At 37.0% G+C, this 26,757-nt stretch overlaps 1 protein-coding gene across 2 annotated transcripts in view; it reads right to left on the bottom strand.

Annotated features, from left to right (window-relative positions):
* LOC128165962 (uncharacterized) overlaps window positions 1-26,757 on the bottom strand; it is a 46,056-nt gene that overhangs the window by 7,874 nt on the left and 11,425 nt on the right. For both annotated transcript variants that reach the window (XM_052830894.1, XM_052830898.1), the window contains 40 exons: window positions 25,908-26,164; window positions 24,523-24,742; window positions 24,150-24,401; window positions 23,497-23,631; window positions 22,697-22,900; window positions 22,132-22,383; window positions 21,635-21,845; window positions 20,472-20,638; window positions 20,219-20,383; window positions 19,701-19,820; window positions 19,320-19,448; window positions 19,113-19,235; window positions 18,585-18,704; window positions 18,223-18,474; window positions 17,909-18,037; window positions 17,038-17,163; window positions 16,582-16,731; window positions 16,236-16,358; window positions 15,772-16,023; window positions 15,491-15,613; window positions 13,440-15,143; window positions 13,159-13,283; window positions 12,712-13,041; window positions 12,060-12,258; window positions 11,643-11,902; window positions 10,944-11,154; window positions 10,383-10,593; window positions 9,859-10,028; window positions 8,954-9,118; window positions 8,726-8,842; window positions 8,328-8,453; window positions 7,989-8,111; window positions 7,525-7,644; window positions 6,964-7,218; window positions 6,674-6,799; window positions 6,209-6,337; window positions 5,637-5,783; window positions 1,719-1,841; window positions 667-918; window positions 233-355 (listed from right to left, as the gene is read on the bottom strand). In XM_052830894.1, the coding sequence (XP_052686854.1) occupies window positions 233-355; window positions 667-918; window positions 1,719-1,841; window positions 5,637-5,783; window positions 6,209-6,337; window positions 6,674-6,799; window positions 6,964-7,218; window positions 7,525-7,644; window positions 7,989-8,111; window positions 8,328-8,453; window positions 8,726-8,842; window positions 8,954-9,118; window positions 9,859-10,028; window positions 10,383-10,593; window positions 10,944-11,154; window positions 11,643-11,902; window positions 12,060-12,258; window positions 12,712-13,041; window positions 13,159-13,283; window positions 13,440-15,143; window positions 15,491-15,613; window positions 15,772-16,023; window positions 16,236-16,358; window positions 16,582-16,731; window positions 17,038-17,163; window positions 17,909-18,037; window positions 18,223-18,474; window positions 18,585-18,704; window positions 19,113-19,235; window positions 19,320-19,448; window positions 19,701-19,820; window positions 20,219-20,383; window positions 20,472-20,638; window positions 21,635-21,845; window positions 22,132-22,383; window positions 22,697-22,900; window positions 23,497-23,631; window positions 24,150-24,401; window positions 24,523-24,742; window positions 25,908-26,164 (8,526 nt within the window). The remainder of the gene's footprint in view (window positions 1-232; window positions 356-666; window positions 919-1,718; window positions 1,842-5,636; window positions 5,784-6,208; window positions 6,338-6,673; window positions 6,800-6,963; window positions 7,219-7,524; window positions 7,645-7,988; window positions 8,112-8,327; window positions 8,454-8,725; window positions 8,843-8,953; window positions 9,119-9,858; window positions 10,029-10,382; window positions 10,594-10,943; window positions 11,155-11,642; window positions 11,903-12,059; window positions 12,259-12,711; window positions 13,042-13,158; window positions 13,284-13,439; window positions 15,144-15,490; window positions 15,614-15,771; window positions 16,024-16,235; window positions 16,359-16,581; window positions 16,732-17,037; window positions 17,164-17,908; window positions 18,038-18,222; window positions 18,475-18,584; window positions 18,705-19,112; window positions 19,236-19,319; window positions 19,449-19,700; window positions 19,821-20,218; window positions 20,384-20,471; window positions 20,639-21,634; window positions 21,846-22,131; window positions 22,384-22,696; window positions 22,901-23,496; window positions 23,632-24,149; window positions 24,402-24,522; window positions 24,743-25,907; window positions 26,165-26,757) is intronic.

Below are 26,757 nucleotides of genomic sequence, written 5' to 3'. Positions count from 1 at the left end.
TGTACAATGTAGTAAAAAATATATATAATGTGATGCATGTTAAGACCTAACTTTGTTCAGGTGCAAACATATATATCTTTTCAACAATTTCATTGTGAGGGAGTAATTATTTATGGATGTTGATTCCAATAAACAGATGTTGAACTTTATCAATACAGGTGTATTTAAACTGAAAGTTTTAATCAAAGAATTGTCTATTCTACATGCTTGGTCCATGGGGTACAGCTTATACCTATACAAGTCTTGTTGTCTGCACTGAGCTGGAATCCGGACAGACAGGTACACTGGTAGCCTCCAGGTGTGTTCACACATCTCTGGGTACAGAGGTTCTGGCCAGTAGAACACTCGTCAATGTCTATAACAAGAAACATATTGTACTATACAATGCACAAACAGAATTAAGTGGCAGTGTACTATATATATTTATTCAAGCGAAAAAAGATGTCCAAATGGTCCCAAAAAAATCTAAGAGAACTAAGATCAAACTTTACATGGGGAATATATTAGCTAAGTTTAATCATGTTGAAATACCATGGATTAACTTAAAAGTATTTGCAGATTTTGAATTTACTTACTGATTCTTAACTCAGTCATATGTAATATGTACATTATTCAAATTAAGCTTGCAAATCCATCTGGTTTAAAGTGTTATACTACTATACGTACCTTGGCATTGATTGTTGGAATCTCTTTGGTAGCCATTTTCACATATACACATCTTTGTGAAGTTGACGTGCACACATTTCTGGTGCGTGGCACATGGTGTGCTGCTACAGTCGATGCCGTGTTGCGTGCATTGGGGGCCAGTCCAGCCCATCTTACACACACACCCTGACACGGGGTCACACTTCAACGCACCCGGTCCACACTCACAGGAGTTCACACAGTCCACTCCCCATCGCCCCAAATCAGAACAACCTATCAAATCAAAATGGAACCAAAGTATAAAAGATGAACAATTGGTACATTGTTATATTTCTCTAAATCTTATTCAGATTAGAAATATTAAATGCAATAGCTCTCTTTAAAAACACGTCTTTTAATAAGATACTTTATATAAAATAAGTTAAGGTACTTCACTACACCAAGACTTATACTTTTTAAGACACTATGTCACAAGATGGCAATTTAAATGTTTTAATTGTTAAACTCTTTGTATCAATCAATTTAGATGTTTGTCGTAATAGCTAAGTGGTTAAAGTATCAGGCTTGTGAACCACAGGTCATGAGTTCGAATCAGCCTGGGGCTTTTGTTTTTTGTTTACTGAATGAAATTTTTGAAAATATCATTTTTTTATCTAAAAATCTAAAATTGCACATTTGTTCGCCTCTTTGACACATATACTTCTAATCCATCATACTATCTATTATAATCAAGAAATTTTCTGCTGATATGAGAAACTATTTCAAGGTGTAGTGAGGAACCTTAATTCAATGGATAATTTACAAAGACCTTACTAATTACTGTATGTTGGGAAATATTCACTCCCGTTTAAATTTTGCCTTTTTTTCACTCACTTTTAGTGATCGAATTTTAGACTGGGCGATTTCCAATGTGTCAATTTATCTCTCTTCAAACGCAACTGTGTCTGGGCAAATTCAAGACTGGGCAAAATTGTTTGCAAGTGTAGACGGGTGAAAATTACACAGGGCGAAAATAATCCTGTATACAGTTAGTACTATAACTGCATCAAAGAAAGAGCCATCAATTTGCTTACTTTTACAGATCTTTCTGTCGGTGTCCAAGGTGTACCCTTGGGGGCAGGTACAGGTAAATCCTCCCCAGGTGTTCTCACATCCGTGTGAACATCCGGATACTCCCATCCAACACTCCTGGATGTCTGAATACAAAAGTATAGGTTATAAAAATCAATATTAAAAAATATATTAATTGGCAACAATTTTACATCATGCGCTTGAATTTCTAAGGAATAACTTTGATTGATGATGCATGATACAGACCCTGAAACGTACTACTACACCACACGCTCGCTGCACGCTCGCTACACGCTCGCTAAACGGTTCACACGAAACGCTAAACGGTTTACACGAAACGCTGCACGCTTTGCCCGAAACGCTAAACGATTTACACGAAACGCTGAACGGTTTACACGAAACGATTCTCGCACGAAACGATTTGCTCTCTTTTCACACGCTTTGGACACGCTTTTATCCTGATCGATTCGGTTCCTCTCGGATTTTTTCCTTGACTCTGTTAGTAAGAATTAATTTTATGAAAACACAAAATATTAGAAATACCGATATTAGAAACATAATTATATGTACATAAGTGTTGAATTGATTAATTAAATTTATTTGATACTTATATTTAAAGCAAAATGGTATTGATTCACAGAGTTAGCCTAAAATATTACTTCTATAAATATATTTATTGCTCAAAAGAAATATCCATGATTCTTATTAATGCCGTAAATAATAAAAATTAAAAAGAAAAAAGTTACCGTAACACAATACTCAATACCAAAAATAAAATCTGTATGATTACAAACTGAAATCGGTTTTTCAGTATTCGGCGGGATTTTTTTCTTCTTCTCACATTAATATTTTTATTGGTTTCAGAGAATACGATGTAAAAATACTAACAGTATAACCTGTAATTATTTACATTAATGATTTTGAAAGTTATGTAAAATAAAATTAGTCACATTAGTTAGAAAATGCTATAAAACAACCGATTAATTTTTTTCTTATGTCGAATCATTCGCGTAAATAAATGTTCCGTACATAATATCACAGAAAAAAAATCAATCGATTAAACAATAAAGAAAGTTGTCATAACTTTTTCGGATAGAACAAAAAATAAAAAATGATTTAAATTTTTGTCTCAATATTCGTTTACATAACCGGCGCCCCGCATAACGGCGTACAATATATCTATCATAATCTATTTGAATTTAGTATAGTGCATATAGATTCCCATAGTAATTAATTGCATGTGTACATTTTAGGAAAAATTCAGTGTGTTAATTACTTGTTGTTTTCCGTTATCAATGTTTAAATAATTAAAACAATAACTTGTAGAAATATTTTAATCGGATTTCAGAAGAATTTACTTCCCGCATTTCATAGAAATGAACAGAATATTTCCTTTCTATGTTTACATTTAATTTTGTTCAAATTAATGTTAATTTACAAGAATAGAATTCCTGGGTCCCCCGCCGGTCAAGCAGTATACTACTATCGAGTCCATCGACCAATGCTGATTTTCGAACTTGACCAAAGTATTAGTTGTATAAACATTTGGTATAAATTTAATTAAAATCTGTCAAAATTTGTAGGCATGAGAGCGCTTACAAGGTCAATTTTTGGATAAAACAGAGTCATTATTGCGGTCAAAGTACCATAACTCCAACAAAAAGTATCGACCAATGCTGATTTTTGAACTTGACCAAGGTAATAGTGGTATAAACATTTGGTATAAATCTAGTGAAAATCCGTCAAAATTTGTAGGCATGAGAGTGCTTACAAGGTCAATTTTTGGATAAAACAGAGTCATTATTGCGGTCAAAGTCTCATAACTCCAACAAAAAGTATCGACCAATGCTGATTTTCGAACTTGACCAAGGTAATAGTGGTATATACATTTGGTATAAATCTAGTGAAAATCCATCAAAATTTGTAGGCATGAGAGCGCTTACAAGGTCAATTTTTGGATAAAACAGAGTCATTATTGCGGTCAAAGTCTCATAACTCCAACAAAAAGTATTGACCAATGCTGATTTTCGAACTTGACCAAGGTAATAGTGGTATATACATTTGGTATAAATCTAGTGAAAATCCGTCAAAATTTGTAGGCATGAGAGTGCTTACAAGGTCAATTTTTGGATAAAACAGAGTCATTATTGCGGTCAAAGTCTCATAACTCCAACAAAAAGTATCGACCAATGCTGATTTTCGAACTTGACCAAGGTAATAGTGGTATATACATTTGGTATAAATCTAGTGAAAATCCGTCAAAATTTGTAGGCATGAGAGTGCTTACAAGGTCAATTTTTGGATAAAACAGAGTCATTATTGCGGTCAAAGTCTCATAACTCCAACAAAAAGTATCAACCAATGCTGATTTTCGAACTTGACCAAGGTAATAGTGGTATATACATTTGGTATAAATTTAATGAAAATCCGTCAAAATTTGTAGGCATGAGAGCGCTTACAAGGTCAATTTTTGGATAAAACAGAGTCATTATTGCGTCAAAGTCTCATAACTCCAACAAAAAGTATCAACCAATGCTGATTTTCGAACTTGACCAAGGTAATAGTGGTATATACATTTGGTATAAATTTAATGAAAATCCGTCAAAATTTGTAGGCATGAGAGTGCTTACAAGGTCAATTTTTGGATAAAACAGAGTCATTATTGCGGTCAAAGTCTCATAACTCCAACAAAACGTATCGACCAATGCTGATTTTCGAACTTGACCAAGGTAATAGTGGTATATACATTTGGTATAAATTTAATGAAAATCCGTCAAAATTTGTAGGCATGAGAGCGCTTACAAAAAAGTGTGACGGACGGACACACGGACGCACGGACGGACGCCCGGCATTTCTATGTCCCCGCACCGCGTTGCGGCGGGGGACAAAAAAAATCTATCATTGAAATTATGTGCATCATCAAATACTGATTCCGACTACCTTGAAGTCATTAAATTTCTATTGGCTATTGACAAAAAAAGAGACGAGTGACCATCCAATGAAAAAGAATACACAGAGTTTGATTGACAGGTTCAGCCAGGTGCAGGTCTTACCCGATGTCCGAGGTTATGTATACTGGTTGTACATAGCCGAATAGTCTCAGTAACCAGTCTTCTTTCAATACGCGTACTTTTCTTTGTTTGTTAAAAATTCATTCAATTTTGTTAAAAGATACGTATATCATTTCTTATAGATTTTTTTCACGAGAATATTTTATAGGAGTTTTGCCAATCACAAACAGTTTAAAGTAATGTTTAACATGAGCGCTATTTTGAAACAATTAAATTGTCAGAGAGTTCTGAATGAAATCTGATGAACGTTTCACACGATTCTCGCACGCTTTGCCCGAAACACTAAACGGTTTACACGAAACGCTTCACGAGTCACACGAAACGCTAAACGGTTTACACGAAACCTTTCTCGCACGAGAGTCGCACGCTTTTTTGGTGTAGTAGTACGTTTCAGGGTCTGTAAGTATAACTCACACCAGTATTTTCTCGAGTTACTGTTGATTCCTTATTTTAACAAGTACTTAATTCAGCAATCCCCCAATTTTTATTAAACTAATTCAAGAAAATATAAATTGCAAACACCATACCATTGTTATAATTTGATTTTCTGTAGAAGTCGTTATTTATGCCGGTGGTAAGGTATGTGTTTTCTAGAGTATGGGTATTAACTATGTGAATGCGTTATTTACTACACACAAGTTTTAATTATTTTACCATTCGTGCAGGTGTATTTTATGCTGTTTTAAGCTTACAACTTAACTAATGTAAATTTCTCCCATGTCTAAATAACAACTTTTACAGTGTAAAACTGTTAGAAAAAATAAAGCACTTCAGATTTTAAAATCTGCAAGGGTGCTTTTGGTGAATTATTTTCTCATATTTAATTAAGTCTACACAAAAATCACTCACCATTGCAGAGAGTGAAATTATCCTTCTGTACAGAGGAGTATCCAGTCCTACAGAAGCAGACGGGATTATCTTCAACATCCACAGTACACCCTCCATAGTTATGGTCACAGAAATTCCACTGGGGAGTGCTTCTACACGGGTTAAGAGCTGAAAGCAATGACAATCTTATGAAAATTATCTAAGTGGTTGAAAAAATCCCTGAATACTAAAGCTGGTTCATTCTCTCTTTCAGTGAGGTTAAAAAGTAGGCTGCTTATTTAAGAATAACAATAGACAAGAAAAAATACAAGTTGTACCATTCAGAGCACCCTCTCTCTTTCTCTCTCTCTCTCCCCCCCCCCCCATTCTCTCACTCTCTCCCTCTCAGTGAAGTTAAAAGGTAGACAGCTTATTTATGAATAACAGTAGACAATGATAAATACAAGCTGCATCATGCAAACATTCAAAGCACTTTCTCCCTCCACCTCTTTCTGGCTCTCTTCCCCCCTCTCTCTCTCTGGTAATTTCTCTCTCTCCTCCTTTAAAAGTAGACAGATTATAAATGAATAACAAAAGACAAGGATTAATACTACCTTGAGCTAAACATGTCTTTCCATCAAGCTGTAGGGAATACCCAACTTTACAGGAGCATCTATAGCTTCCTTCTGTATTCACACAGTCATGTTGACATCCATGTATCATCTCGGAACACTCATCCAAATCTATTGATAAAAGGCATATCAGTTGTGGTGAAATTCAGTACTCAGAACCTAAAGCTTGTTTATGTTGCGCAAACTACTTATTACAACATATTTGCTACTTTTATTTTAGTTTACAGTTACACATGAAACACAAACCATGAATCACACTGGTAGTTAATAGACATTTGATCAGCTCAGATACAATTTTTTTGGTTTTACCATTCACTAATATTTATATAATCACGTTAGAAAAAACCCTTTTAATAGCTTTCAAAAATTTTGACATGCAAAAATATGTAGGTAATAAATTAAAATTGAGTATGTTTATAGATAAATATAGGTACACCATGCACACACCTTCACAGGTGCCATTAACTCTCCTGAATCCTGCCCCACAGACACAGGTATAACCACCAGGTGTGTCTATACACTCCTCATCCAGTCTACAGGTGTTCCTCGCCCAGGATCTACAGGCGCTGTGATCTGCCAAAGACGCACTTCATTTTCAAATCAAATATGGTGCAACATTTATTATAAGTTTATGATTTTTTCATATCAAAATATGGCACAAAATTAACTGTTATTATTGCGACAGTTAAATATACTGACAAAGGAAGAAATTTTTCAGTTTTACAGAATTAACTTACATCCGCAGAGTCCTGTGGTCTTGTTCCTTAGGTAGCCATTTTCACAGTCACAGCGGTATGATCCGAGTGTGTTGGTACACACCTCAGGGGACTGGCACAGCCCCCAGTCCTCGCACTCATTGGTGTCCAGCTCACAGAACCTCCCCACCCACCCGGGCTTACACACACAGCCAATCACATTGTCACAGTACAGGGCATGATGGGTACAGTCACATGACATGTTGCAATCAAGTCCCCAGCGATCAAAGTTGCATGCTGTCAAAGAAATTATCTCAGTCTTTATCAGAAACATTTTCTTCAGAGGGACAAAAGAAACATAGAAGGAAATTATAGTATCTAAATAATACAGTAATTAAGAAATTCTATGTTCTGATTTGTGTATAAAAAATGTTGTTTTTTTTTAATTCTGTTTAATTTTCTGTTAGAGTACAGAAAAACCTAGAATGTGCATTAATCCTCTTTTCTCTGTAACGATGAATAAGTCAATGTTAATTGAGATAGCTTGATCCTGGCTGTCAAAAAATACATGCATAAATAAATGTAGCAAGAAATAATACATACCTTTACAAGAAGTCCGATCTTCTGCTTCGAGTGAGTATCCTACATAACAGCCACACTCGACACTGCCATTTGTGTTCTTACAAGTGTGTGGACAAACTCCATCCAGACACTCATTGATTTCTGATAAAACATTCACTAAATCTATTAATAATGAATGAAATCACTTTTTCTGCAGGCTTAATTCTTATATATTAACATGTTACAATATCAGTGAAAAGATAGTGTTGCTATAAATTCTATAATAAATCATGTTTTGCATTTCACTACATCTATCATAATCTTTAAGGTAACCTCATTTATATACAGGATAAATTCTGAAATAAAATCTTGTTACATACAATATTAAAATTGTAAAAAGATACTGCTTTAAAAACATGTCACAATACTGTATCAATATTGTAAAATATGATAGTACTGATATTTAAATTCTATGAAAATATAATACAATTTCAATATGGATATACCTTCACAAGATGAGTCAGGCCGCATTCTGTACCCAAGGAAACAGAAACACTCTGCTTCTCCAGAAGGCTTTAACCTGCAACCTTGCGGGCACTGTCTAGCAATGCAAGCAGCTTCTGAGGAAACTATAGGGAGATAAAAATACATAGAAAGTCAAAGTCAAAGTAATGCAACTAATATGACACAAAACAGTATGTCAAATAATCAATGCATTAATCACGAAGAAGTAACCAAATTATTTACTCTATTCAAAGATGCTGACTTTTCGTGACTAGTGGTGTTACCTCTGAGACACAAGCATTTGTCTGTGTGTAGCTGATACCTGTGACTAGTGGTATTACCTTTGAGACATGTGTGTTTGTCTGTGTTTAGCTGATAGCCAGGGGAGCAGACACAGTGGTAGGATCCCTGTGTGTTAACACAGCTCTGCTCACAATTGCTCGTTCTTTCATTGCATTCGTCAACATCTAAAATAAAACTTTCGGTATGATAAATGGAACACAAATCTGTCTATGGAAGGTTATTTACTACTTGATGGGATACAATTCAATTTCCAGTATCTTTTTTGGCAATGGCTGGTACACAGACAGGCGCCTCAACCTATATTCTGACCCTATATTCTGACATTAAAACAACTCAAGACATTTCTCTATCCATTGAACTCTCTATCCATCAAAAAACTTCAATCCATCCAGCATTAACCCATCTGACTCCATTGCATTGGTCTGTGACATCTTACCTATGCACTTAAAGCCATCGAGTCTGTACCCTTTCTGACATGTACAGAGATAAGAACCATCTGTGTTCAAACAACCTTGGCTGCAAGGAGAGGGGTTCAAACCACATTCATCAACATCTACAAAATTTGAACAAAATTTAAGGTGTTAAAAACAAATATCATATAAATATTAGAAAATGTATTTTTTTAATCTCATTTTTGCATCTTCAAATTAAACACAAAAATTACCTGTACACTTAAGTGAGCTGGACAGAATGTAGCCCACAGAACAAGAGGAGCATTGGTAGGTCAGTCCCCGGGACTGTTGGACAGAGGGGGTCAGGTCCTGACAGGCAGCGGTCGTGTTACAGGGACTGCCCACACACCCATCCTCATCCACACTGCACCTGGGACCTACAACACAGATCAAAGAAATTGATAACCCCACTTTCATTCAATGCCAAATACCAGGCTAAATAGTGACAGAGCAAAATGGGTTTCTGATAATAATCATTTCCACAGTGTAGTTACATACATACCACAATTAAACTACATGGAAGATGTCGCTATTTGACATCTTTTGATAGTGTACATCTTTACAGTCTCCAGCTAAGTTCACAGAATACATCTCACCTGTTCAAGATTACATCTTACCTATCCAGCTGAGTTCACAGATTTCATCTTACCTGTCCAGCTGAGTTCACAGATTTCATCTTACCTGTCCAGTTGAGTTTACAGATTGCATCTCACCTGTCCAGCCGAGTTCACAGATTACATCTCACCTGTCCAAGATTACATCTTACCTGTCCAGCAGAGTTCACAGATTACATCTCACCTGTCCAAGATTACATCTTACCTGTCCAGCTGAGTTCACAGATTACATCTCACCTGTCCAGCCGAGTTCACAGATTACATCTCACCTGTCCAAGATTACATCTTACCTGTCTAGCTGAGTTCACAGATTACATATCACCTGTCCAGCCGAGTTCACAGATTTCATCTTACCTGTCGAGCTGAGTTCACAGACTTCATTTTACCTGTCCAGCTGAGTTTACAGATTGCATCTCAACTGTCCAGCCAAGTTCACAGATTACATCTCACCTGTCCAAGATTACATATCACCTGTCCAGCTGAGTTCACTTATTACATCATACCTGTCCAGCCGAGTTCACAGACACACTCCACCAGGAAGAAGGAGGAGGACTGGGGGTGAGGAATGACATTGTCAAAGTAGCACCTGCCGTGTCCGCTACAGCCGGGGCACAGGATGATGTCCGGGGTCACAGTGGATGACACCATGGAGTTAGGAGTCTGTGCATAGATCCTACAATCATACACCATAAAACATGATTATAACAAAGTTAAGTGATTTTTATTTCCCAAGACTTTATAACATGTTGTAAACTTGACAGATATAACGAATTACACTTATAACGAAGTAAAATCTTCCTTCCCTGGCACTTTGTTATAAGCGTTTTATACTGTACATACACTGGTACAGTCATCATGTGTACCAAGAAGATATGTCTTGTTAGAGAAGCATATGTTCCTAAAATCACTCTTACAATCTGAGGGAATATTTCAGACTCTGGTAATACATGTATACTGTAAATGAAGAACTGGAGTGAATGATACAGTTTGCCTTCATATACACAAAATTAATCGACAAATAACTGACTGTATAGATTTGGGGGAGATGTCCCTGGGAGTCCATCTATAGAGCATGGCTGACATCCCCCTCTCTGTCACGTTGGCACTGATAGTTCCCGACACAATCAAGCTGACATAGTTGTTCCCTGTGGTCTGTGCTATAGACGTGATGTCCACCATTTCTCCGACAGTAGCAAACAGTCTCAGGGGGTAGTAACTTATCATTGGAGAGACAGCATCTGTTTAATGCATGCAAAGTAACCTTATAGATATATCTTCATCTAGAATATATTACGCAGAATACCAAGAAATCTATTCTAAGCACAACCATTCAGTTTATATTACTGTGTATAACATAGTGGATACATACTCTTCATGATCATATATCAACCTTCACCAAACTTTTTTTTTGTGTTTGATATGATCGAGGCCTGTTCAATATGGCGGTTACTTGCTGACTAACATTTTATTGCAGAATTAGTGGATTTGGGGAAGCTAGCCCTTGCAGGCACCAGCTCTCTAAAACAGGCTTTAGATTATCATATATACAAGTATATAAATATGGTCCCTGGTTTTAGATATGCTTTACCTGGAGAGACAGGGATGTAGTTGTTGCAGTTATCGGAGGGGCGGTGGATGAAAAACTCCTCACACATCCGGGCCTGGACACAGCACTGGGTGTAAGGATTTAGGTCGGTGACCAGCGCCTCTCTGGGGTGGGTGAGAGGGCTGTTCAGGAACACATATCCTGACCCCAAGGTGGCAAACAACAGAGATCCGTAGGAGGAGTAACAACATTTCTGTGAAGAAGTGACCATAAGGTTACTGGAGCAAATCCAATACAACATTTCTGATTACTGGTATATCATTATGCATGTATGTATGCGTACATATCAAACTCATCTTTTATCTGTGCAAGATTAATTCCTAATGCATTTATAATTAAAAGCTAGTTTCACAGAGGGTTGCTTATTTGGTGTATCTCATATTGATAGGAATGCTTTTGCAATGAATGTAACATTGTGAAAGATGCAAAGCTGAATAGACCTACATGTATATGATTTGATAGAAGTATATATTAATAATACATAAAAGTTTGTCTTATTTATTTATAATAGATATATTACATGTATACTCTATAGAGTAGCTGGGATGATCATACAGCAAGGAATTCTCCTTACTGTAGCAAGTGTTAACCGAAATAGACTGGATTTATAACTATACTCCGGTCATTGTTAAATCATGACACCTGTAAGCCATGCATACATACTAGAAGTACTGAACTTACCCTAGTGTAGTTAGTGTTGACAGGGGCTGGATGTACAAAGTAACAGTTGGACTCCATCACAGTCTGGACAAACTTGTCATCTAGTGCTGCCTGTACTGTGTTACACGGACATGCTGGTAACAGGGAATCGGCCCGATTCACCTCGCTCTGTTCTTGCACGCTGTCTGTCCTCATCCACGCGTAACACAGAGCCCTGTAGTTGTTCTCTGTCCCACTACAGGTATCCAGTCTGTATATCCACACTCCACTTGTATTATGACCTGCACAATTCAAACAAGCAGAACAACATTCAATTATTAACTCAAACTAAAAATCATTTAAAATCAAAATGAAGATCAAGATTGGTATTTTCCACCATTTAAATTCTACTGGTCTAATAGTATTTGACTCATAACATCAACAAGGACTGTTACTGACTGTTGTATCCTTGGTTTACAAGGGAATTATGAATCTCTTTGGACAAAGAAGCTGGGTGGCTGTAGACATCAGAGGGCTGGTTTCCACACCTGAACCCCATTACAGCAGGTCTTGTGGTATCCCAGTGCACAGAGTCATAAAGGAACCCTATGTATGTGGCCACCCCGTCACTGACCACTAATAGTTGAAACGTGGCATTCTGAAGCAGCAATAATGCATGCTGAAGTATATCTCCATACTTCGATTAAACAAACTCTTACTGTCCTTAGAACAATGCTTCTTCCTCATAATTAGCATCAATTTTCATGTTTATTGTAATAAAGTTTCATAATTTCAAGGATATAGAAAATTGACAAAAAATAATTCTCTCTGTAAAGATTTGAAAATACAGTAAAACACGGTTACAGCGAACATACTTATAATGAATTGATGCCTACAGCGAAGTTATTTTCATTCTGTGTGACTTTATCACATGATTGTTGTAAACTTGATGGATATAACGAAATTACAATTACAATGAAGTAAAGTTGCTCGTTCCTGGGACTTCGTTATAAGCGTGTTTTACTGTACATATATCTCACTTTGTGGATTACTGGTCACCAAATGACAAATGTTAATGTAAATCATGTTAATATTACATTAATAAGCATACCTTTGTTGGAAATAATGACTTTGGTGAGGGCACAACATTCTCCCAAGTAACAATCAAAACAGAGTTTGGGTTAAATGGTTCTCCGTCACCTCCCTGATCCCTGATGCCGTTAACAACTAGTTCCTTTGCATCGGTGAAGATGGCCCCAACATTTTGTGCTCTGTTATCTTGATAGAGTTGATACCAGATATGGGATTGACTAGACAAGTCAATGTCTGTCCAGTATGGAGCCAAAATCTTGTCAGCTATAGCTCCTGATGAATCAGACAGAAGCGTTGGTTTTCCCTCATCAAATCTTGCATCAGCAGAAATGAAACCATCTGAGTAAATCTGAAGGAGAAACAAAGAATTGATAGTAACAACATTTTGTCAAGAAAGATATATTGTAGAGGGAAACATTATCAAAATGTTCAATTGGCAGATGCATGCAATAGTTGTAATGCATACATAAATACGTCTGCTTATAGAACAACCACACATAAATCCAATTTGGTTGTATACTACAGCCTGCAGGGAGTCATCTCCAGTAGATGCTAGACTGTCTCCAAATGACGATCCGAAAGGCAACAACTCTAGAAATCAGAAATGTCCTTGTTGGATTAATGCTTCTCTTGTAGAAATGTTAAACATTACTAAAAATCTTTCAAATATTTTTGCAAGTGTGTTTGACAAAAATAAAATAAGGCAACTCTTTTAAAAAAGTAAAACAACTGAGCATCTTAACATACTTTTTTCAATTGTTGGTTGTGTAGTCGGGGTTCCAGCGGTCGTAATTGTAGTGGAGCTTCCTGACAAAACTCTCATGGTAGTGGATATCTTTGGTGTCGAAGAAGTAACCTGTGTTGTGGTTGTTGTTGGCACTGTGGTTGTAGTTTGGGTTGTGGTAGTTGTGGGCACTGTGGTTGTACTTTTGGTTGTGGTTGTTGTAGGCACTGTTGTGGTACTTTTGGTTGTGGTTGTTGTAGGCACTGTGGTAGTACTTTTGGTTGTGGTTGTTGTTGGCAGTGTTGTCGTACTTGGTGTTGTGGTTGTTGTTGGCAATGTTGTGGTACTTTGGGTTGTGGTTGTTGTTGGCACTGTCGTAGTACTTTTGGTTGTGGTAGTTGTGGGCACTGTGGTTGTAGTTTGGGTTGTGGTAGTTGTGGGCACTGTGGTTGTACTTTTGGTTGTGGTTGTTGTAGGCACTGTGGTTGTACTTTTGGTTGTGGTTGTTGTAGGCACTGTGGTAGTACTTTTGGTTGTGGTTGTTGTTGGCAGTGTTGTCGTACTCGGTGTTGTGGTTGTTGTTGGCAATGTTGTGGTACTTTGGGTTGTGGTTGTTGTTGGCACTGTCGTAGTACTTTTGGTTGTGGTAGTTGTGGGCACTGTGGTTGTAGTTTGGGTTGTGGTAGTTGTGGGCACTGTGGTTGTACTTTGGGTTGTGGTTGTTGTAGGCACTGTGGTAGTACTTTTGGTTGTGGTTGTTGTTGGCAATGTTGTTGTACTCGGTGTTGTGGTTGTTGTTGGCAATGTTGTGGTACTTTGGGTTGTGGTTGTTGTTGGCACTGTCGTAGTACTTTTGGTTGTGGGCATTGTGGTTGTAGTTTGGGTTGTGGTAGTTGTGGGCACTGTGGTTGTACTTTGGGTTGTGGTTGTTGTAGGCACTGTGGTTGTACTTTGGGTTGTGGTTGTTGTGGGCACAGTGGTTGTACTTTGGGTTGTGGTTGTTGTTGGCAATGTTGTTGTAGTTTGGGTTGTGGTTGTTGTAGGCACAGTGGTTGTACTTTGGGTTGTGGTTTTTGTGGGCACTGTTGTGGTACTTTGAGTTGTGGTTGTTGTTGGCAATGTTGTGGTACTTTGGGTTGTGGTTGTTGAAGGCACTGTTGTTGTACCCTGTGTTGTTGTTGTTGTAGGCACAGTGGTTGTACTTTGGGTTGTGGTTGTTGTAGGCACAGTGGTTGTACTTTGGGTTGTGGTTGTTGTTGGCACTGTTGTGGTACTTTGAGTTGTGGATGTTGTTGGCACTGTTGTGGTACTTTGAGTTGTGGTTGTTGTTGGCAATGTTGTGGTACTTTGGGTTGTGGTTGTTGTAGGCACTGTGGTTGTAGTTTGGGTTGTTGTTGTTGTAGGCACAGTGGTTGTACTTTGGGTTGTGGTTGTTGTAGGCACTGTTGTGGTACTTTGAGTTGTGGTTGTTGTTGGCAATGTTGTGGTACTTTGGGTTGTGGTTGTTGTAGGCACTGTGGTTGTAGTTTGGGTTGTTGTTGGCACTGTGGTGGTACTTTGGGTTGTGGTTGTTGTTGGCTTTTGAGTAGTTGTAGTAGGAATTAGATTACATGTTTTCCTATCAGTATCCAGTTCATATCCTTGGTTACAGTAACAGAGGTAACTTCCTTCTAAATTACTACATCCCTGGCTACAGTTATGGATACTTGTGGTACATTCATCAATATCTGTAAAATAAACAAGAGTAGACTGCTCTAAAAAATCTACAAAATTACCAAAACACCACGAAAGTTAAGAGGTTTAACATTATCTTCAAATTAGAAATCTCAGTGAGAAACAAATATAAGCACCAAAACAATTTTTATCTAAAACCCTTTTTCATAACTAACAAAATGTGGGTAAAATAGTACAAATGGGCAGATATGCAACAAAAATATATAACTAGACAGGGAGCTGAATCTTGGACCTTTGCAATTCTATTCTGAAACTGTACCATGTACTGAGCTATTACGCTGATATCCACAGTCCTAATATTCCTACTATACATGTAATGTTTTTTGTATAAAAAACAAACCTTGACATGAGATATTGTCCGGCTGCACACTGAACCCTGGACTACAGGAACAGTTGTAGCTCCCCTCAGTGTTTATACACAGCTGTTGACAAATGGCCTGACCATTGCTGCATTCATCCACATCTACAATATATAATTGTTACAATGGTTGAAGTTTTGCTAATGCACACAGAGAATGGAAAAGGACAGCTTAAATATGTTATGTGAAAACACACCTCTTGAAAAAAAAAAGTATTGAAAATCTGAAAGTGTAAGATAACTTTGATTCACTGGCACCTCACCTTGACATCCACCATTTTGATCACTCTGAAATCCTGAACTACAGGTGCAGGTGTAGGAGCCTGGGTTGTCCACACAGACCTGACTAGCGTTACAGGGCGACGTCAGACATTCATTGATGTTGGTATCACACAGGGTTCCATTCCATCCCTGCTGACATACACAGCCCACAACGGGGTCACAGGATGAGGCCCCCACCCCACAATTACAGGGGGTGGTACAGTTGGGGCCCCACGAATTGGTCACACTACAACCTGAAAGATAAACAATAAGTAATTTATCCAAGATCAAATATTTCTCATAAATTCATCTTTAAAAAAACCACATTATATCTTCAGTTGCTTGTATAATAATGATGTAAACGTATATTTCTAAAAAGAATTTTGCAGCAGATAAATTTTGAAGACCATTGCATTTCGGACAGTGTATTTCTTGAACAATTTAAAGAGAACAAAATATTGATTACTTTCACAAGTTTTCTGATTGGTGGTCAGCTTGTATCCGTCTGGACAGCTACAAGAGAAGCTTCCACTTATATCAGTGCAGACATGGGAACAGCCAGAAATGTTTCTGTCACACTCATTGATATCTGAAAATGGACAAATGTAAGCCGGCATCAAACTATTGGATCATCTCTCTCACATCAGAATAATAAAATTCTGGTTGTAATGCTTTGTTTAGTTGGCTAAACAAACTCATCTTTATATAAGTAAACGTACTTATATTATAACAAAACGGTATTAATCTTCTACATGATGCTTCATTAAAACTATTTATTCCTGAAATAATGCAAAATAATCCAATAATCTTACTTGGACACAGTGAGAATCCCGATGCATTGACCTGGAGCTCATATCCAGAGTCACAGAAACAGTAGGCCACATTGGAAGCATTGACAGTGCAGCCGCCATGTGTTGTGTCACATGTCCCATCCACACTGGCTCCCATACATGGATTGCTGGCTACAACCAGAACAGTTACCAGATATAGATGCACAGTTTGACAAAATATCAGGTTTTAATAATGTATCTACCAATCTTAAATAGTAAATTCATTGCAGGGTACATGCTGTCAACTACATGCAAGTTCTATGCATAGATCTAATGAAGCAATGCTGCTCAATATATACTGTTGCAAACAAATTGCATATTGGTTTTCTTATAAAAATAATTTTTGAAAATAAATTAATTAAATCTAATGAAAGTTTTACCACTAAATATGTTCATGTCACAATGAATTGAAAACACTAAAAAGATTAATGTACCCACATTTCACACAACTAATTCGATCATCCTGAAGTTGGTATCCAACTAAGCAGGTACAAAAATAACTTCCGATTGTGTTGTGACAGTTCTGGGAGCAGGAAGATATTTCCTCTAGACATTCATCAACATCTGAAGACAAAAAATCATGGCGATTTCAATAAACAATTTATTTTATTAGCTTTAAGGTAAGAAGGACATTTAATTTGATATAAATGTACTAGGGCAACCAATGTAGAGTAAATTCACCCCTCAGCTGTATCAGAAGCAACTACTAGGAACAGGGTCCTGAATATTGTAACATCAATTCTATGTAAGAATCAAATATTTATATCAAGGTATAGCCATGCATAGTCACCAATTCTCTTTATATTTCAAACATGGACACACCTAGATTTAAAATGCAAAAAGACACTTAAATTTGGTTGCTGGAGGCAATCGTTGCCATGGTAACCAAGGCTAAAAATTGAAAAATAGCAAAACTTACCTACTTTGAAGCCATATCAATATATACTATGAAAGACGTAAAACAACATTGGTCCTATTTTGTCAATTTTTATTGATGGGGTAAAATCATTTGCAAGTGTAGAAGGCTTTTAAAATAAACACAGGGCAAAAAAAAACCCCTGTATATTCTTATTTGTTAACCCAATATCCTTATAATCATTAAGATAGTAGTTCTTGTATAATGTAACATATATTTTATAAACAAATTGTTATGAGCAAATAGATTTTGATCAATGTTGGATTTTCTGATGTGTTAGTGTCTCTCTTTCATGCAAAATCCATACAACTTCCAGAGGTAGTACTTACCCTTAATGTGGAGTTTTATTGTTTGATTTAAAAGGAACAAGCACCTGTTGTAGTGTCTTCATACCTGTACAGATTCCAGAGGTGGCGTTCCTCTGGTACCCTGTCTTACATGGACACAGGAAGGACCCGGGGACATCCTGGCAGTACTCTGTAGACGTACAGTTATCTAGCGACTCAGAACACTCATCCACATCTAAAAAGTGGAAAAAGTTACAAAAAAACTTAATTGTGAAAACTGCATGGTTTGCAAGGACATTTCCTACACCACTGTAAGCAAGAACTCTTTACCTTAAGCATGTTCACTGTTTAATTACTGTACATGCATGTGTATCTATATAAATGTATATCTTTACATATGATGTAATAAGCCATTCTTACTTTGACAGGATCCAGCGGCGCTCCTCCTGTATCCAGCGATACACTGACAACTGTAGGAGCCCATGTTATCTACACACACTTCTGTGGCCGAACACAAACTGGGGTCTACACACTCATTGATGTTAGTGTTACATTGGACTCCTGACCAACCAGCCTTGCACACACATCCTCTCACACTGTCACAACGCAGAGCATTCTGGGAACAGTCACATGATGTGTTGCAATTGTATCCCCAGTGCAAAGAGTCACATCCTTCAATAAATAATTTGAAATGGTGTTTCATATAAAATAACTTGCATATACGTTTTTATGAAATTCAATGAAAAGGATGATAAGGATGAAAAGTATGATAAGGACTTTACCTAAACATGAAAACTTGTCTCCTTGTAGCTTGTAACCAATGAGACAACTGCATGTAAAACCTCCGTCTGTGTTGGAGCACACTTGGGAACACTGGCCACTATTCTGACATTCATCCACATCTTTCATTGAAAGAAAATCACAGATTATACATCATATATCAAATAGTTTTGATAGTATCAAAGTACATGTACAAAGCCAATTATCTTAATCTAGCTGTTTTGGCTACTGATCTGGATGCTTTGAATCCCATTATGAAGAAACATTATATGGATAGAGGTAACAACCAAGTAGTTTTTTTCAATGAGGCAAAGCACGACAAAATTTGAAACAAGAAGGCAATCTTACTGAATATATACCCTTATATCAAAACAAAAAGGCCACAATGAAACACATAACAGAAAATTAGAGAAGTCTATAAGAATGCAAGGATTATGATTACTCTCAGAGTGTTTAACCTGATTTGTATGGGTTTATGCTGATTTAACTTTCACTATCACTGACTTTTGAAATCTCTAACAAAGCTGTACCTGTGCAGTTCCTTCCGTCTGACAACAGTGTATATCCCTGGTTACAGAAACAGTAAGCTGAGCCCGTGGCATTGACAGAACATCCCTGACTGCAGTTCACATCAGCACAGGTTTGCTGTGGAGCTGCAATTTAATAGTGGACGATGTTTGAGTTATTCATATAAATAACATTCAGTTCTTTGTTATAATCATGTATGTTTGACCTACCTAGCAAGGTACAGGAAACGCCATCTGGTTGGAGAGAATAGCCGTCCACACAAGAACAGCCATAAGAGCCCGCAGTGTTCACACACTGTTGCTGGCATGCATTAGTCCCTTCTTGACACTCATTGATGTCTTTAAACAATTCAAAATTGAATTAATTATTTCTAAATTATGTACAACAAAAATCAACCCAATGTTCAGAGTGTACTTTCCAGCAAAAGTTGACTTTGGCTTGAATTGTTTAAAGTTGAATAAAACACCTGACTATATTGTCTCCTTTTACAGTAGTTCTGACTCTGATATAGTAAATGTACTACAGAAACTAACTACCTATCAATTAACACCGAGTTATGCTCTTATTATTGTCTATACATAGATGTTTACCTGAACAGAGAGAGTTGGTCAGTCTGTAGCCAGTGTGACAGGAGCAGGAGTAACTCCCCTCTGTGTTTGTACACAGCTGGTTACACAGATTCAAAGAACTGTTGGAACATTCATCAATGTCTGCAAATGAAGGGGAAAATTCTATTATTATAGAAAAATATAATAATTAATAAATGATAGAAAATGGGGGATCTATATTTCCTTAGATTTTTTTCACAGAAATAAAATGTAGTTGCACTTTATCACGCAAACATTGTGGTACTACATGTCGGAGGCAAAGCAAGAGAAGCATTCCCTTATCTATACACCTGTAGGACTGAGTCATCAGTTTGCCAGTGGAACCCTTTACCTGTACACTTAAGGGATTGCATGCAGTTGCCAATGGGACTCCTATTCACTTGTAGGACTTAGTCAGATGTTTGCCAGGGGAATGCCTTAAACTTTTGTGGGACTGAATATTATCTGGTAGCAAGTGGAACTTATTATCTATTCTTTTATAGGACTAAGTCACCTCTTACCTATACATTTGTATGACTGAGTCATCTGGTAGCCAGTGGAACAGTTCTGACATGTAAAGGCCCGTCCAGTTAGCTGTTGCTGAGCTGCTGGGGTGTCTGTACAGTTACTGAGGGGGTCACATGGGGAACCAGCACAACCATCAATGTCTGTCTCACATGAGTCGCCTACAGCAGAAAAAGAGTAAAACCAAACTTGACAAAACTGAAGCATTAGAGAAAAGAAAATGAGAGAATGGGAGCCAAGAACATTTACCTGTCCATCCAAGGTCACAAGAGCATGGTACAATAAAGAATGAAGAAATACTGGTGCTTGTTGGTAGGGAGTAGTTACAGTTTCCATGGTTATTGCAGCCATAGCATTGGTACACAGTTTCAGATAGCATAATTGATACACCATTCAGTTCATCAATAGCATATAATCTGCAAGAAGATAAAAATTAATTTTAAATTAAAACTACACTTTATTAGCATGACCAAGTTTTAAAAATATAAAAGAAGAAGAAAATCTTACATGTAATTAATTTCCTAAAATGTGGAGGTTTATGCATGAGCATGAGCCTTATAAGAACTACTTACTCCACAGCATAGGGTGTCATGTCTGCTGGAGCATAGATGTAGGAGAAACTACTTACTCTACAGCATAGGGTGTAATGTCTTGTGGAGTATAAACGTAGGAGAAACTACTTACTCTACAGCATAGGGTGTCATGTCAGCTGGAGTATAGATGTAGGAGAAACTACTTACTCTACAGCATAGGGTGTAATGTCTTGTGGAGTATAGACGTAGGAGAAACTACTTACTCTACAGAATAGGGTGTCATGTCTGCTGGAATACAGATGAAGGAGAAACTACTTACTCTACAGCATAGGGTGTCATGTCTGCTGGAGTACAGATGAAGGAGAAACTACTTACTCTACAGCATAGGGTGTCATGTCTGCTGGAGTATAGATATAGGAGAAACTACTTACTCTACAGCATAGGGAGTCATGTCTGCTGGAGTATAGATGTAGGATAAACTACTTACTCTACAGCATAGGGTGTAATGTCTTGTGGAGTATAGACGTAGGAGAAACTACTTACTCTACAGCATAGGGTGTCATGTCTGCTGGAGTATAGATGTAGGAGAAACTACTTACTCTACAGCATAGGGTGTCATGTCTGCTGGAGTATAGATGTAGGAGAAACTACTTACTCTACAGCATAGGGAGTCATGTCTGCTGGAGTATAGATGTAGGATAAACTACTTACTCTACAGCATAGGGTGTAATGTCTTGTGGAGTATAGACGTAGGAGAAACTACTTACTCTACAGCATAGGGTGTCATGTCTGCTGGAGTATAGATGTAGGAGAAACTACTTACTCTACAGCATAGGGTGTCATGTCTTGTGGAGTATAGATGTAGGAGAAACTACTTACTCTACAGCATAGGGTGTCATGTCTGCTGGAGTATAGATGTAGGAAAAGGAGACATTCCCTGGGAGTGTATCAGAAGTAACATTCACAGGACTCAACATAATGATGGTAACATTGTCTCTGTTCACATCATAGGCAAAGGCCGTTATGTTGATGCTCTGGCCAACAACTGTGTACAAGGTTCCAACTCCATCCAGAAATGGCTTGGTGTTTTCTGATTAAGAAGCAAGATGGAGATGCCCTTATCAATGCTTCAACATTTGTGTTTGCTGGCTCTCGTTATGACAGGAATCAATCAGAAAAATTTCTTCAAGTGAAATTTTCAAACATCATCTAAGCATGCACATCTTTAACAATTAAATTGTGGTTAAAATTAGCTAATTAAACTGACTCAGGCCAGTTTACTCCTAATTCTGTAGCTATAGAATTCATTAATTTAACTTGTTATTTCGTAATAATTAAAGAGATAAAAGTGAGAGCCATTACAAATACTTGTTTACCTGCACGCTTCTCTTCTTCAACAGATGTCTCATAGGCTTTCTTAGTGGCATTAGCTATAGCCTCATTCTGCGTAGCCAGAAAATCGTAAATACAGTTAAAGTTCTCGGGACCTCCACACACTTCTTGTGCTTGGTTAATCTCTTGCTGGGTAAAATCGTCCATAAATATTGGGGAAAACCCTGTCTGTTTGAAGGAATTGCAATCCAAGTTACTTCCATACACAAATAGAGATTTGGCACAATCAATTCTCCCTGAAAGAATCAAAAATAAGATTTGTCAAATTTAAACTATGTGAGTTTTGAAAAGTACAAATGTCTGCATGATTTTTGCTGGACCAGAATTCAGATATTTGATGATATAAATGTAAAAAAAAAAAAACAATCTAAGCTTGATTATAAATGTACAAACAAATAAAATTGTCTTAAAATCTACATACATGTAGATATGTATATCAATAATTTGCGGTAATAGACGAAAAATAAAGTGTTCTAAGTCAAATTCTTGGGCTATAACTATGCCCCCCCCCCCCCCATCCCCTAGAAAATTAATACGTGGAAGTCTTACAAAGCTCTCCAAAGTTGAAATATATCTCCTTTTCAGTCGTGTTAGAGGGCAGCAGTGTTCCATTGGGCGTTTTCAGGTCATCATTCATGTTCCCGTTGATATTTCCCAGAAGTCCTGAGTTGTTTGTGGTGGAGGATAATGAATCTGGTATTCCAGTAGTTAGTTCCAGCATTCCGAGGTTAAGAGACATATCAAAAGTGATGCCTAAAATAAACAGTATCAGCATGTACAACAGTAAAACATGCATGTTTGCTCAAAAATAGATATAGCAAAATAATACTTGAATACCCTGCGACATTCTTAACAATTAATTCCCCAAGGTTATGACAAACTGACATTTATTGAAAGCTAGGTCAAGATGTTTTATGCAAAGGTTAGAATAGAGAAATTTACATCTAAATCTATTGCAATTTTTTAGAGTCCAATAATGAAAAGTATTGAATTGACATCAATATTTGGAAGAATATGTATGTCAAACTTCCCAATCAAAACTCTTCAGAGTAGAGTTTCTAGAAGCAATTATCAATAATAGAAAGGAAAACAATTATTGCATTAATGTGAATTCACTTCATGCATGAACATACATTAAATACTTACTACAGTGAAACCTGGATATAGGGAAGTTTTTAGTACCTGTACATCTACTAATTTTATTAAAATTAGTAGATGTACAGGTACTAAAGACTTTCCTATATCCAGGTTTCACTGTAGTAAGTATTTAATGTAATAATGCTGCTGAAACTTATCATTTTACAAGGTAAGAAAAAATCTTTTCTTTCCTCTGAGGTTCAACAGTTTACCTGATGGAAACAGAATCTTGGCAGAGTTTGTCCCTGTTCTTTTCAGTAACAGTCTACTGGCTACATAGTAGGAGTAAGTATCGCTGGAATAAAACTGACGGGTAATATCTACTCTGTCTGCATAAACAACCAGTCCTGAAACAAGGTTACAACCATGATAATTTGCAGGGGAAACTTTTAAGGACAGTGGTAAACTATCATGCCTATTCATTTAAGAAAAAACAGCATCGCCAGAATATGAACTTGGTTGGTCACATGATTATATCCTGTGAAGCCAGAAGGGCTCCTCAGAAGATTTGATCATGAACTAAGTTCATATCGCGGTGAACTCTTTTACATAGCTGTTTATTATTTATATCTACGCCTGAGGCAAATTGTTCATGTTTTATGTTTACAATAATGCAACCGTCAAATGATAAGCATGTGCGGTTATCATTGCGACGTCACGAAAAACTTCAAACAAAAAGGAACGTTTTCGCTATTCTATAGGTTAATATTTATATATAAGAAAACATATTTGCAAATGATAACATTATCATATGAATTATTATTCTAAATGGACAACTTAAGGTTTACTGACCCTATAACAACAAAAACCACTCCCTAAATAGTTCTATACAAATAATCCTTGAAATATGAGCTGGATTCTGTACCTGTCTTTGCTAGATTGACTTCAACCTGAGCTATTCCTCCATTCTTTTCTTTGACAGCGAACGCTTGGAACACTGTGGCATTAATGGCTGTTCCATTAGCGTTGATGGCCTGTGTTGTACGGGTCTGAATCTCTAGAAGAGTCTCATTAGACCCAGGTTTTGTCATAGTCAGCATCACATATTCTCCCAGTCCATTAAATGTATAGGTAAGACCATCCAATGTACGTATGTGAGGATCTCCAAAAGATGATCCTTAAAAAAGAACAACATATTTTTCGTTTCTATTCTAATCTCATTAATGTGGAATGGACAGCACAGTTAAGACCCTACAACAAAATGTATCATAAGGAAACATCAATTCTATCTAACATACCAGATGTGAGGGGCTGGTAGAGATCACAAGTGTCAGAGTATCTGAGTCTGAGGAATTCACTACAGAGGTTGGAATGGTGACAGCAGTAATTGTGAGGCTCCTCATCCAACACATTGGCTTCTCTTGGATTGTGTAGAGGGTTTGATGTGTAAATATAACCAGCGCTTGCTCCAGAGCTAATCAGGGTGGCCAGAGTTGAATTCCTTGAGTAGCAGCATTTCTGAAACAAACAGTGGCAAATGGTGAAGATGTAATGGGATGGGAGAAATAATGAAGGACCAACCTAGGATTCCAACCAGGGCCCCCTGATTCTCTAGTCAGCTAGGTGTTCTACCCTCTGGGCTACTAGTATCTGGTGCCATTATTCGATCCAGTCTGACCATCACGATTCTCCCCTTTAAATGATCATTGCCCTTGGCAATCATCCAGACTCCCCTCACTGGCAGAAGTTATCCTGTCAGTTCCTATATAGGGTTGGCATAGCACCGAATGTAACGAGATGAAACAATGACGAACCAGATCTGGATTTGAACCTGTGCTGCCCTGGATCTCTAGTCAGGTGCTCTACCCACTGAGCTGTAATCTGGCATCAGCATTTGATCACATCTGACTGCCACAAAGACAAGATGCCAGCACCCTGGTCTATATAGGGCAGCAATGCTAATCTAAACAATTTATAACTGTGACTTCACAATCTTTGTGGTTTCCTGGCCCTTGACAGTCATCATGTTTTGAATAAATATATTAATTTTGTAGTGAGCAACAGCTGTGGACACATTTTCCTCCTTAACTGAGAAGATATGTGCCCTTTTTTGTCAATTTTTACAAACTTATACATCTTAAGAATATACCATATTTCTGAAATCATTATTGTCTTCCTTTCAAGATAGCTATAGTTTATGTGTGTTTTCATGAAATTTAAACAATTAAGCGTTGAATTTAAAGGCATATTGGAAGAAACTAATTACTTTCCTTTCTCCTTTATGTAACTTTGTACAAAATTTGATATAAAAGATCTGGAAAGGCTTTGAAACGCTGCTAAATGTAAAGTCAAGGTCAAAGGGAAGCTAAAGTAAAGTAAATACATATTTTTGCATGAATTACAATAAAAGAACAAACACAAATTACTGGGCATAAAAAAGGATATGTTTACAATAATAGTTTTTAACTAAATGGTCCTGAACACCTGCTCCGACACATCATTGTAATATAGACCTGTAACTGCATGACTATAAACTGATTGCTTTTCATCAAGATCCATAGCTTTTAAAGAAATTTGTGGGGTAAATCAAGATTTTAAAAATATACCGGTAATTTATGACAGCACAAATATTACATAAACAGTATGTCTAAACACAATAAACAAACAAATTCTAATTCATTACCCTAGTTCTAGATATCCCAGTGGGAGGAAATTCAGTGACATAACAGTTTGGTTGGTTGGGGTATGGTACAAATCGACCATCTTTTTGTATTCTGTCTTCACTGCATGGACAATTGGTTAATTTTGTGTTTGCCAATGTAACTGCCAGATACTCTGGATTTCCATAGCTTTGGATCCAGGAGTAACATTTTTCAGCATAGTTGATGAAATTGTTCATGGTATCCATCTTGTAAATCCAAACACCTGGCCTATCTCCTCCTAAGATATTAAGTATAATATACATTAAAAAAAATTGGTAAATATACCTACAACACCTAGCCAGCTTAAAGCTGACATGAATTCATAAATACGCATTATTTCTATTTTATACTGCCACCAGGGTTTTCATAAAGATGCAGACGTTATGCACTCTGTATGAATGACACACGTGTTCAATGTGCATGTGAAGTGAGGCAGCACTACCTGTGCAAAATAATATGGATACCTTGGAAATTCTTTCAAAGAATTAATATATTTTGTATTTAATTGATTTTTTGTTTCCTTTATTCTTTATTACAAACATTTCACTACAATGTGTAGTTCATGCATTCAGAAGTTCGTGCAACCTGAATGCCTTGATCGGAAAACAAACAACTGTAACTTTCTTGACCGGTATATATATACCCCAGAGGAGCGATCAAAACTAATACAGCGACCAAATGCTTTTATGAATTCATGTCATCTTTAACTTTTTTGTAAATTGTTTGTCCACCTTTATATGACACTAATGAAACGTACTCTAGTTGCTCGAAAGAAATCAAAATATCACTGGTCATTTTCAAACACTGCATGAAAGGTACTATGATCAAAAT

This window comes from Crassostrea angulata, chromosome 1 (genome assembly GCF_025612915.1).
Source record: "Crassostrea angulata isolate pt1a10 chromosome 1, ASM2561291v2, whole genome shotgun sequence".
Classification (NCBI taxonomy): Eukaryota; Metazoa; Mollusca; class Bivalvia; order Ostreida; family Ostreidae; genus Magallana; species Magallana angulata.
This window is presented reverse-complemented; position numbering and strand designations above follow the sequence as displayed.